General features: G+C 37.5%; 1 protein-coding gene across 1 annotated transcript; it reads right to left on the bottom strand.

Moving 5' to 3' along the window:
• Positions 1 to 236: 236 nt before the first annotated feature.
• Positions 237 to 2,303, bottom strand: LOC118273623 (zinc finger protein SNAI2). Its single transcript, XM_035590677.2, has 2 exons — positions 1,948 to 2,303; positions 237 to 1,685 (listed from the first exon to the last, which is right to left on the bottom strand). The coding sequence occupies exons 1-2, from the start codon at positions 2,114 to 2,116 to the stop codon at positions 730 to 732; spliced, it is 1,125 nt and encodes a 374-aa protein (XP_035446570.1). The 5' UTR covers positions 2,117 to 2,303; the 3' UTR covers positions 237 to 729.
• Between the last annotated feature and the right edge of the window lie 11,171 nt (positions 2,304 to 13,474).

The following is a 13,474-nucleotide window of genomic DNA, read 5'->3' as shown; positions in this document are numbered from 1 at the left end:
GAGAAGTATTGTCGTGTCACAGTGGTGAATTGTATAGATGTTGTGATCTTGTAAAAGCACTTATTTCCCAAAACGGAGATCACGCAACACGGTCACGCGCATCCCGTTTTTGGCAAACTGGCAGATACGAAGATACCCAATACTAGATATCTTTATAGCTATATTGTGAGAATCCATATTCTGTAGATTAGTGATTGAAGTGTAAGAAATAGAGGTTGTGGGAAAAAATACAACAGTTTATAGTTTATGACATGTTTAATTTTCTGCTTATAGAGGTAACAGAAAGGAACGCAATTCGACCATCGGCATAACTATAGCCTCATTGATAATTATTATTTTAATAGAGTACATTAAAATAATAGCATAATGTTATACTTTTCTTCAGAATATATTAATCATTTATACTTAAGGCACTTTGTACATGGCTTAGGATACAAATATAATTTTAATAAGTGTATGACACTCGGCAAATGCCATATGACTAGCAAAGCCACGGTTTACGCGACTGAATATAAACTTACAATAACTTATCTAACTTACAAAAGTCTAAATTTACATTGGTCCCCTAAACTTCAAACGACAAATTTACACACAGTTGAGATTTAAAACATTTACAAAAATAATTTAATTTAAATACTAATTCTAGTAGAGCGTCTTTAAGCAAATGCTAACAATTACAAAGTGATACAGCTAAATAAGAGATCGAGGATCCTGCCTGGCTCAGTCTTTTTAGTAGGCATGTACGGGAGCTGACGGAGGATGGGGCTGGTGCGATGTGGGCATAGCCTCCGGTCGGTATTCATACGGAGACGCGCCGGGAACTCCGCACCCTCCCTCTAAGTGCTTGCTCAGCAAAGACATGCGAGAGAATGTTTTCCCACATCCCGAGCAGGAATACTTTTTAACATCTGAGTGGGTTTGGAGGTGAGCACGCAAGTTTGACCTGTCGGCGAAAGCGCGGCGACAATGGTGGCAGGAGAATGGCTTCTCCCCAGTATGGGTGCGGATGTGGCCCTGTAACAGCCACGGCCTGGAGAATGCTTTGCCGCAGAGATGACATTTACAAGGCAGCGTGTGAGTCCGAATGTGCATCTTGAGAGCTCCGAGAGATGTGTACACTTTAGCACAATATTTACAGCTGAAAGATTTCCTTGCAAGACTTCCCTCAGCCGCAGCGCAGTGGTATTGTTGATGTTTGGATAGTCCAGAGTACGTTGAATAGGACTTGGCACAGTCTGGACATTGGTAACGAGGGCGACGAGGTGCTGACACGGATATTCCAGAATCTGAGGAGACCGAGCCGGGTGAGCGTAAATCTTCTGGACAAGGTGGCGGTGACACTGACGACGGTGGTGAGGCGGGGGAGTAATGGTGAGCGTAAAGTTGCGGGTGCGCCGGTGGGGATAGTGAAGGAGCTGCCGGGTATAACTCTTCCAAGGGGTATGGTGCATAGATGGGTGGTAGGTAGGCGTACTGTGGTGTAGGGCGTGCCAGTTCTGGCGCAGGTTCCAGGCGAGCGCGGCACGCAGCCAAATATTCAAGCTGTTGTTGAGGCCACTCTCGAGGTTCCACCTTCACTGCTGTTGTTGACACCGGAGAAGATGCTTTACTTGGGTAGTTGCCAGTTTTAGAAAGGTCTTCTGGTTTTGTACTAAGATTTTGGGGTTCATCGTTTTCTGTATCACCTGTAGACAAAATAAAAAATAAATTTAGTTATTGTGCATACAATTTTATTTAACTTTTAATTGAAGTTTTCGGTTCAAATATTTAAACTCTAAAATATTTACTAACTGTTTCATTTCTTTGATTTTCATTAGATATTTAAATAAAACACTTTGAGTTCTGTGAAAATTTTTTGATACTCAAGTTTTAAATACTGGATCACAAAATGGGCATATGTGGATAATTGTAAATAATATCTAATTAATCACTATAACGGATACTTACAATGATAATCGTAGTAAAGTCGTGTGGCCAGGTGGGCGGGGTGAGGCGGCGTAGTGGGCGGTGTCGCTGGCCGCTCCTCCCGAACCAGCACAGGTCGCTTCTTCAGCGGACAATGTGCGTACTTCTTGGTCATGAGAGCCCGAGTGGTCTGAGAGTCCTCCACGAGCATCTTGCACAATATTCACAAACACTTAAAGAAAGTCTTCAAAAATAGTTCATAAAACGTAATCACAATCACTTATTATCGTAACAATCCAAATATCACAAGGTATCGTCGAAGTCGCGGTATTAGCGGTCGTGTTCGGGACGCGACAAACGTGTACGTGCACTCGTCGGCGTCCTGAGCTCGAATGGTGCGGTGAGGGAAGGTTGCTCGCTTATAAAGCGCTCCCCGTCAGCGGCCCGGCCAGGTGGCGGCGGGTAGGCCTCGCACGTGCGCCATACCCAATCGGCGGAGGGCGCGGGGCCGCGGCCAATAGCGGAGCGGCGCGGCGCGGGGCGGCAGGCACCTGCGCCTCCGCACCCGGCGCGGCGGAACCGCTGCCTCTCAGTGCGATATGCCCAGCTTCTCCAGCGCACCGGTGCAAACGCTCTCACTGCAAATGAAACGATTTTTTGCACAAAACTTGGGGTTAAGCACCTTTGAACTAAAGCAATGCCGTTTTTGAAATGCCTCTGATACCTTTGTTCGGTTCTGTCCATTGTAAATTTTATTCAGCGACACCAGTAACAGCTGGGCGATTTTTGCAACAAATCAATAGATTTAGGAAAATCTTCGGAGTTTTAAGATGAATCTCTTCTTCTTGCATACTTATTTTATTTTTATAACAACAATATCTAACTAAAACACATACCTTAGTTTACCTATTCGTATATGCTTCGTACGTTTATGTAGTCAAATTAAAATATATTTTGCTAATTGTTATTTATAGTTATACCAACAGCATTCTCTACAAGTCATATTTTGGGCAGTGCTGAAATGTACGTGGTAGGTGATAAGTTGCAAAAGGTTATGGGAGGTAGTTGGTATCTATCAAAGTCATTACATGACAATAAGAAAAAGTACATATAAAAATATATAAATATTAAACTTACATATATAAACTTATCTTAGAATACTACAAGATGAGAAATTATAAAGCATATTCGGAAACTGCCATCTTCCTGCTGATGTACTCTCGTACATAATTAAAATTAATACGTAGTTCAACTACAAGTTAAAAATCGAAAATAGGGTAGACCACTAAACAGAAATTTAAATTTAAATATAAATATAATGAGGTAATGATTAGAAGTAGATAATAATATGTATGCATAGTAACACACATAGGTACACGATAATAGAATTCCGCTAATAGCGGGTACCTAAACCTACTTGATAATGATCTTCTGGCATCATCACCAGAGTGATTATAATATATTTACGTCAAACTGGAAGACTGTGTGTAAAGAATGCGTGGAGTTGTGTAAGAGCATAACTTTATTTTATTTTGTATTGTGTTTGTAACTTTTTGTTGTTATTTGCTGGTTAAAGTTTTTAAGCTTATTTTTTTTATTTATTGTTTGTATGATTTGTCAGTTAAGGATTTTCCTTTTTCTACATTTTCTATAATAATAACCAAATTGTAATGTTTTTCTCTAAATTTAAATACTTAATAAATATTTTACTTTAAATATTTTGCTTTAAATAAATATTTTTTCATAACATCTAGATTGATATGAATATATTTAATCAATACCTAGGTAAATACTTACGTAACATAGCATAGTACAATAAACCACTTCAACGACGATAAAACACATAAACCGACTGACCATATGACTCAAGTAGTATTACTTAACATTAAAACATAAGATGTCATCAAACAAAGGACGCACTTCGATACGTCACGATAAAGGTTCGCAGATAAATGAAACATGATCGAAAAGCTACTGTAATCAAAATGACTTAGGTGCGATTATGTATCGACCTAGTTAGCGAAAAAGGTATGATATACGAGACCAACGATGACACACGACAACTTATTATTAATTGTTTGACACGGGGCAAAGTTATCGTCTCATTTGACCTTGTCCTCCTTCCTGTTGCGATTCGATTTGTCTTCCTTTTACGTTTTTGCGCCTCAATCAACAGTTACATAAGAGTACCTCTTATCACATCCTTCTACAAGAGTTATATACACGTACTTACTTACACTACTAAGTTTTATTTGCATATCTCGCAGCCACTTGCCTTTTGAAACGTTCGCAACAACAAACATACTGTTGCTAGCCGCTTGTAACAAATAACACTGTTTTAATGCTACGTGTTATAGTGGCGGAAATGCTGGATCAGCGGTAATACGTCTCGTGGAACAGGTACAAACGTGTTAACGTGTTTATTCACTTGTACCTAATTAACGAATTATTGGTAGTGTTTTATACTTTGCTATATCACTGAAATGAACAAATTCTTTAGTTTTATCACACACATTTTTACATCTTACTTATATGCCAGGTGTCGGAGATTTACGTTACCCAGCCACAATTTCCAAATAATAATACTTACAATCAGCAACAATTGTATACAGATGGTCCAAGTACAAGTAACAGAATCATGTCAAAATGTCCACTGTGATGCAAAAATCACACGATCATAACGGACAACTAATTCAATAATAGTAATAAACGGTAACCGGAAGGCTGAGAACCCGTTTATACTGCAGATCGTTAACAAAAACAGTTCCTTGTGTGTATCAAACCAAACAAGATATTTTTACAACCCCTTCCCAACGCGGAAATATAACGTCCTCATAGTCTTTGTTATATTTTTTATGGCACCACTGTTAATTCCCACAGGTCAGACTGTTCGCCGGGCAATTTGGGTTTCTCACAGAACAAGTTCCCAGTCACAAAAGTAAAGCGCTATGTGCATCTTTGTCTGGGGACCTATTATGCACTAATACAGACCATTCGCATACATGCCACTATTTCAGGAACTATACGATGAACAGTCTTTTAGGTAAGTTCCACAATAGGTAGTTACGTGCACCTTGACCCTGACAACAGAGAATTGTAACAAAGAAGTCTGCGCATTTCATTATAATCTGTTTTCTATACTTCTTGTCATCATTTATATAAAATGTAACCTACATAAAACGTAATAATATTGTTAGGAGCTACTAGGTATAATAAACTTTCCTAACACTACAACTACATATTACATACATACCTACAATTTTACAAAGTACCTACATATGACTAACTTGTGTATTAATATTTCATATACCGACAGTTTTATAAATGTACCTTCATGTTACTATAACTATTAGGTACAAATATATCTGCAGCGATATGCATAACATTATCTGAGTTCCCTTAAATTTATATTAATTATCGCAATGTATATAGATAGATACCGTAGTTGTATCGAAACGTTTCACTGTGAGATTTCTACGAACAAGTACGGAAGTCAATGTTAGCAGTATGATTTCACCGAACAAATCGCGAACTAAGCAAGTTCAACGTTTAAATCAGTAATGATATCATGATGACGAGGACCATGGTGCGAGGTGAAATTATTCTCCTCGTGACTCAGCGCACATACAAGTATGTGTCAAGGGATCGACGTGTAATTGACATCAACATCTCGATTGTATTTAATAAAGGAGTGACTAATCGATTCATCAACTGTATTTGTTTACCTATGCCAAAACGAGTGCTCCATTTACTTACGAGTTCCAGCTAACTTTCAACAGTATATAAGTAGACGATAATTACTCATTTAAAACAAACACACGGTCATTCATTCCTAATTATTTCGGGGTCCTGTGAATGAAACGTTATCTTGATTACGCTTGGGAAACGTAAACATAACACCGGAAGATGGTTGATGGTAAACAACATTAGACGTATTATTTTATCAAATGTACTTAATGGTTGACAATGGACAAGTACCTACTTACATTTACAAATTAAAATTACTTTGCTTTACTAATGCATATCACATTGTTTATGTTATTTACAAAATGGTATCGTTTTTATCTTAATTTGTAAAATTAGGCTGTTTGTTTAGATATTTGCCCACAATGTTCTTGTTTTGTATGTAGTACTAAAATCAAGTAAAATTTATTTGCCTTTCGGCCGTTATTAGGATATTGTTAGGAGGAGACGTTTTAGTACTTTTTTTAATTTGTTAGAAACGTATATGGGATGTTTACATTATGTAATAGTAATAGGTGTTAAAATCGTTGGTGTCATCGTATCTTCGTTATTAACAAGTGTGATGTGGCAGGGCGGCTGCACGGTGGCAGCGGCCAGGTGCTATGTCGCGGGGGCAGGGGCGCGTGCGTAACGGTCGCGGCACGAGCGGCGCAGGCGCAGGGGCCGCGCGCCGTGCGCTATGGAGTATGGCGGAAATAGCGATGGACAGGGGCGCCGCGCCCGGGGCAGGTGGTGCGATACAGCGCTCTCAATGTCATACAATTGGCGGTTAATTTCTTGCATACATTACATACAAATTAATTTGATATTCCGATCTATTCAGTATACATACATAATTAATATTAATATTATTTTACCGAGGCATGTTAATTAACACGCGTCTAATAAACATTAGGTTAGCCTTAGCAACTTACATCATTCTGCGCGGTTCGGTAAAAAGCAATGATACCTATAATAAATTACAGAAAGTATAAGTAATTTTATAATTATTTTAATGCAGACTCCTGCACAATTATCTAATATTATTATTAGTTTGAATTAACGACCAACTCAATATCGCACACCTGAACTTATACCTCCTATTGTTGTAGTACGGATTTGTATCATTGTTTGTTGAGCTTGCCTACACATCAAAGGTGAATACAAAGCGTAGGCACCCACGAGCCGAGTCCAACCCTGCATTGTATTGAATCAGTGCACAGCTATGCCAGCAGCTGGCTGCGCGTGCAGAATCACATGTCTGTACCCGAATCGCACATCTGCATGGCACCGCCGTCTAGCAACCAAACAAACTAAACGCCGCACCAACCCCTACAAATCAGCAGTACGTAGCACCTTTTGGAAATAAGCGCCTCGATTAGGGTCTCCCCCATTCATTGTTTCGTTGGCAGACAGCCAAAGGTCTTAAGTACAGCCCTGTTAGTGTAAATGTTGTCAGTTTGGAAGTGAATAGTAAATACTTTGGTGTGGTCGTTGTAATATTGCAAGAAACAATTTTAAACGCTACGTACTCGTAATATGGTTTTAAAAAGAATGCACCGTAGCGGCGTAGTAAAAATATTTTTTGATTGTAAGGTTCAAAATGGGCTAAAATATTATGTATGACTTATACCATTTTGTTATGCAGGGGGTTGCCGGCAGGTAGGTGAGTAGTTTAATTTTAAATAATGGCATAGCTGTAGAGTTTCTATATAAAGCGCACAGGGCCATTCAACGCTTTTATAAACACTTTTAATACAGATGGATTGAGCCTTATACAGAGTGTGTAGAAAACAATTATTTTTTGTTTCTGGACTGCAAGTTTTTATATATGTAAAACTTAACATTTAACGTTGTCTATTATAAAAAATTAAATTAAAATATAATTATTATTTTTTTTGGGAATTCACAACATTTATCGATCACACATTCACATTTATGATTTTAAGGAATAACTTTAAATCATATACAGAAACAAATTATGTATTAAAAATATATTTTTGAAACGCGCTTACTATGTGCTACGGCGTAGTACTCGACTCTTATTTCGTTGACAAAACTAGTTGACGTCACAATAAAAATTAAAATGCTGTTTGAAAAAGTGTCAGCCTGTATAGTGTGTCGCGGTAACAGCTGAGATTTGGGCACACGCTACGCAGCCGGTGCGTCACCGCTCCGCGCACCGGCCACCTTTCACCCCTCGCACATTCCCTTGCGACTTGCGGCCTTCTTGTATGCGCAGACGCACTATTTATATCTATACATATGCGCAACGTCCTATGTTGTTATATACGATGAGCAACGAATTCTTGAGGCAGGTTCGGTTATGATTTATGATTAATGGTTATTGAAGTTCATAACATAGGTACTACTATTAATATTATAAAATTGCACAAGTTACCAATATTAATGTACGTTTCACTGTGTAAAATATCGTTACATTTAAAGTTTTTCAGTAAATAATTTTCAAGATTTGAGAACTTTTAGAAAGATAATAAATCTGTTTAGAGAAAAGTTATTTTTTCAAGTTTTTCGTTTTGTGATATTGGGAGATTTTATAATGGCACATACACATAATGCCACATATAATATTATCAAACATACTACACTACTACATACTGTCAGTAGCTAGTTATGTATGAGTCCCCGTCACAGGTGGATCCTATTACTAAATAATAGGCACAAATCCAGACTCTGTACCGTCCTATTACTGAAAAAAATATCGAAAAGCTTCAATAATACTTTGACCGATCCGGGAATCGAACTCAAGACTCCTTGCCAGCAGTTACACTTACAACTATTCAACAAACGAGGCAGTCTGTAAATTATCATAGACAGTAGGCATATATCTTTTAAAAAAGGTCAAATAAAATCATTTATGAGTAAACATAGGTTATATACAGTTGTTTGAAGGATTGACATACGACTATAGTGTAAGACCGTCTATGTATTGCGTTGAAGCGTGCAGATTAATATGGTAACGTAAGTTTTCCAATGGTGAAAGAATTATTCTCATCGCGATCGTTCAGTAGTTTCAGTGCCCGTAGAACACTATAATGATCCACAATCTTAATTAATATTCCTTTAGTGGTTGTGTTCATAATATTTCTATTTACATTTGTTGTAATCACAACAAATGTAAATACGAAATTATAAACTTATAATGATATCTATTGATAATAGATGCTTAGGTAGACAAAATTGACGTAAAGTCTTCACAATACTGATCGACTGTAGTCGAACTGTAATGATTAAAATAGGTGATTTCGAAAAATACAACGACTCATAAGTAACATTTTATATTACTGGCGCAACAAATGTGCGTTGTGTAGATACATACATCAGGGGCTATTGATACCGTTACATTGCATAGGAACAAACAATAACATCGCAGTCTAGGGAAACGGGAATCGTCCGTTTCCCACATTCGATGATTTTTTTCCAAAATCTCACCGTTATAGGGATTTTTTTGCATTTCTTAGTCCGAAAAGGTATTTATAGTGTTACGGTATGAAGGGGAGAGAAGACCTGGGGTCGTGGGACAGCTGCATCCAATGCGCCGGAGCAGGCTCGAACATGTAGATCATTCAGTACAGGATTAAGAGAACCGTAAATGACGAATAACGGTTTCATTATTATTTTTATCTGTAACAAACGCTCACACAAACACTCGTTTACCAACTTTTAACTCGAACTTTTAGATTATATTAATACCAGTAACAGTAACATACCAGTTGAAAATGCTTTTAAAAATTAAGGTTTTTTTCTAAAAAAGCGAACAAGGAAGTTATTATTTTTAACATTACAAAACATTATTATGTAATTTTGTATGTGTTGCATATTACCTTTGCAAGCGAATTGGATATTTGATACAACCTGTATAATATACATAAGTATAACAATGATAAGATATGACAATGTATCAATGTCTCTCACAGTAATGTACGTAAATTAATTAACAGTACACAAACAAGATGGTTTCTATGTATTTACTTATAGGAGTAACTATCAAATGAAATGTAATTACTTTAAGCAAACGACAGACACACCCGTTCCGGGACACCTTTTCATTTAATCAGAACTTGTTTGCACACCCAACAAACGGTGTTTTGTTCGCGGAGGGCGACCGATCCGAGCTGCATAGTTGCACCCGAACACCGGTTGATTTAGTCGCCATCTTTTGATAGATCCTTTTTTATAGGTACTGAAAATTAAAAGTGCACCGAGGGTGCGCGTGCGCAGCGACAACTGCCGAGATTGTTGCGCGCACCTGGCCCACGCGCGCGCCTTACTTGTATTCAATCACAGCACATGTATGACGTACCACAAACGTAACGTATCGTCTGCCCTTGTCAATTACTTCATGCATTATTACATGAATTTGTTAAAACCGTTACATTCATATCATGTACTATGTATAATCAGAATATGAATCATTTGTACAACGACGAATGTTCATTCCAAGCTTTCTTTGACATGATAGCAAAGATGATGTTAGGTAATGATGAAAAATTTGCTGAACGACATATCTATCTTGGCATTACAAAAGTTAGTAAAAAAAATATTAGATCTCACATTAAAAACATAAAAAAAATATTAGCAAACTGTTTGATTAAACAATCATAGCCATAGCCATCCATAAAGATTAGGTAATTATATAAGAATGATCGATATCATTCCATGCTGTAGAATCGAGTCACAGACTTGATATTCATAACGTATCTGTTGTACATATCCAGTTTAGTCTAGGATTAGACATATATTTGTATTGTATAAAGTTGCCGAGAGTGCAACAATCTATTAGATATATGATGTCGTAATATTCGTAAACTCTGGGTCTTTGCTGAGCGCAGCGTTAACTGCGGGACCACACGGTTGGCGATCTTGTGTGCATAGTGCAAGCCACACTGCGTCACTTTGTTCAGAGAACATTGCGTGCGCGTGCGCTGAACGGTGAGCCGCGACGTTGCGGTCCCCGTGTACGCTAATGTTGATACGTGTCATGTTATCGACCGCCCACCGAGCACTGGCCATGTGGTCCCATATCCTACGAGATTGTCGTTTTCCTAGCAGGACCGAACGCTACCAAAAGGTATATTCCACTGACCCACAATGACCAATGGCCATTTACCACAATATCATTAATAAAGAAAGTTACACGAAATCAGAAAGTCCATGTCTCAATTTAAAGCTATTATCGTTTATACAGGAATGAGTAAAACCGTCCAATTTTGTGGCTGCGTAAGTATTTATTTACAACTTAATCTTCCCGGACATAAACATGTGAACGTGAACTGGGTTGAATGGATATTGCTAAGTATAATGTTTTATGTGGTTTATTTTATGGGTATGATTAATAAGACATTAAAACAAATAAAAATACTCATTAAAAGTTTTAATTTCTAAGAAATAAAAATCTATTGTTCGTTATGTCAAATCAGTAATTTAGTAACAACTCGAGTGACTGTTATTATTAATGAAACTGATATTGCTTTATTCGTTATTATTGTTTTTAGTGATAGACGTCGTCGAATAGATATTTAAATATGCTTTGTAGGCTAGGTTCACTATTTATAGAACGAATAAAAACATTGAATAAATATTGAATCAGTGAATAAAGTCAGGAGTTAGGAAATTATAAAATCAACAATCAAATTGATTTGAGAGAATCGATCTGCATGTCGATGGAGGTCGGCAGTCGTCTGTTGCAATGGGTGCCTTTGTCCGCGAGCCATCAATGTCGTCCTCGTTGCTGGCGGTTCGAGTATAATGCGGAAACAATGCGCGGACCACATTCGTGCATCGCGACCGCGACCGCGACCGTGTCGTGTTCGGCTGCGGCCCGAGGTTTGTGCTCATAAAGTGTCATTATGGTAACAGTACCTCATTGTTGTTTTCGGCGATGCCCGACTCCCTATTTTCTTCGCTCGCCGTGTAAAAGCTCGTCGCGTCACGGCGAGTTATAACCAAAATGGGTTACGACCGACTCTTGCGAAACTTTTACGGGCCATCGTCTCCGTTGAAATCTCATTCGGTTTAATGGCCTTCGAATTTTAAGTGCTAAAGAAAGGTAAATCACTTTGACGTGTCTTGAACTTAAATCCGTGATTTGAGAAGGACTTGATATTTTGGGTTCATAATAATAAATGATGACCATATGGTCTTTTTTGGGGAAAAATAGTAATTTTTCTTAATACTCACACTTATCATTACGATTTTGATATTTTTTACATTTTCAAATTATATATTTACACACTGAAACGAATGTATCAATTGTATGTTTTGAGTTTTATAGAACACTACACATTTGAGTGTGCCTTGTCTTCCTTAATTGGGATAGCGATAGCCAGCTTTAAAATTGCATAAATCTCGACAACCTATTTTTACTTATTTTACGCAACCACTTAAATCAAATTCAACTTACTAATCAAGGAATCGATACAAATTATGTACAATGTAAGTAAGGGGACTCCGGTTACAAGTTGAGTCGTTGTATGGTATTATTACATAATCCTTGTTTGTACTTTGTCAATGACTTCTTTCTTCTGCCTGACGCAGGAATTTTGTTGCAATACTAAGCGGAGTCAATTACAAATAAAGTATGTCAAACTTGTGGCTTTCTTTGGTGTCTTATAACATTACAAGCCTTAAATACATGCTCCAGACTTATTAATTAATACTTACCACTTTATATTGTGACAAAGTCTTTTAATGAAGTCTATATTTTAAATAGCTCTCTTACATACCTATTGTTACGGACGTAAGTATAATTCTTGTGATAAGTACGCGATAGCCGTATTGATAGACAACACAAACATAATAATCAATTAATGCGAATGTCTGAAACAATAGAAAGTCTCATCTAACCTACTTTCTTTTCACGTCCTACGTACCCGGAGCAACCCCGATATCGCTTTCAATTCTGTTTAAGCAAATTATAAAAGAGTCGAGGTTATTATTAGCATTGTGATTACAGCTATTGTTTGTGAATCATAAAACAATGATTATTGAAAATCATTATGAAGATGTCAGCCACTGATCAAAGTTATAATAACAAACGATAAAAGCACGCTTGAACAAGCAAATATAATGGCCTTAATGATATGGAAGACAATGGGATGGTCCCTCAGGGCGCGCGGGCGCAACGTCGCGCCTCGGCTGCGACGCAGACGCACTTACGCATTGCCACTTGACTGGAACTCGACGCGCTCGAATAGACATGTCGTTGAAAACGCACATCACATATATTGTCCTTTTGTTCTTCTAATGTTTATCCAGACGAAATGATGTACTAATTTGTCTAATTGTTATACTTATATAGCTAAATATTCGTATTTGTATAATTCCCTTTGTTGATTTACTGATAAACGTATTTGCTAAGCAAGAACACGTTAAAAAAACGTTATAATTTATTCCAGTTGATTTATTGTCATTTATATAGAAAGGGCTGATCAGGCGTTCACTTCAGAGCAGCGGAAGTCGCGCTCAGAGAGAGTCGCGACGACGACGCTCGGCGCGTGCGCAACACTACGCAGCGGAAGCGGATATGGCAATTGCTATACAATAAATCTACTCTGTAACTTAATACTATAAATGGCGTTTTAATATTTGCATGATTATTATAAAGATTTTTATTACATGACACATTTAAAAGAATTATTAATGTTTAAAACATTATGCACATCCGATAAAAAGTAGTGAGAATGTTGCTTCCGTACAATCGTTACAATCCCAAATTATATAAAGCGGTTTTAGTGTATGTATTAAATCCAGACTGGATTAAAAAAAATAAAGACGCCACTTTTTCTATATGAACAGCATATAACCGGTAACATTTTAAATCGAA

Source organism: Spodoptera frugiperda, chromosome 1 (genome assembly GCF_023101765.2).
Source record: "Spodoptera frugiperda isolate SF20-4 chromosome 1, AGI-APGP_CSIRO_Sfru_2.0, whole genome shotgun sequence".
Taxonomy (NCBI): Eukaryota; Metazoa; Arthropoda; class Insecta; order Lepidoptera; family Noctuidae; genus Spodoptera; species Spodoptera frugiperda.
The sequence above is the reverse complement of the archived record's forward strand: the minus strand, read 5'-3'. Positions and strand labels throughout refer to the sequence as shown.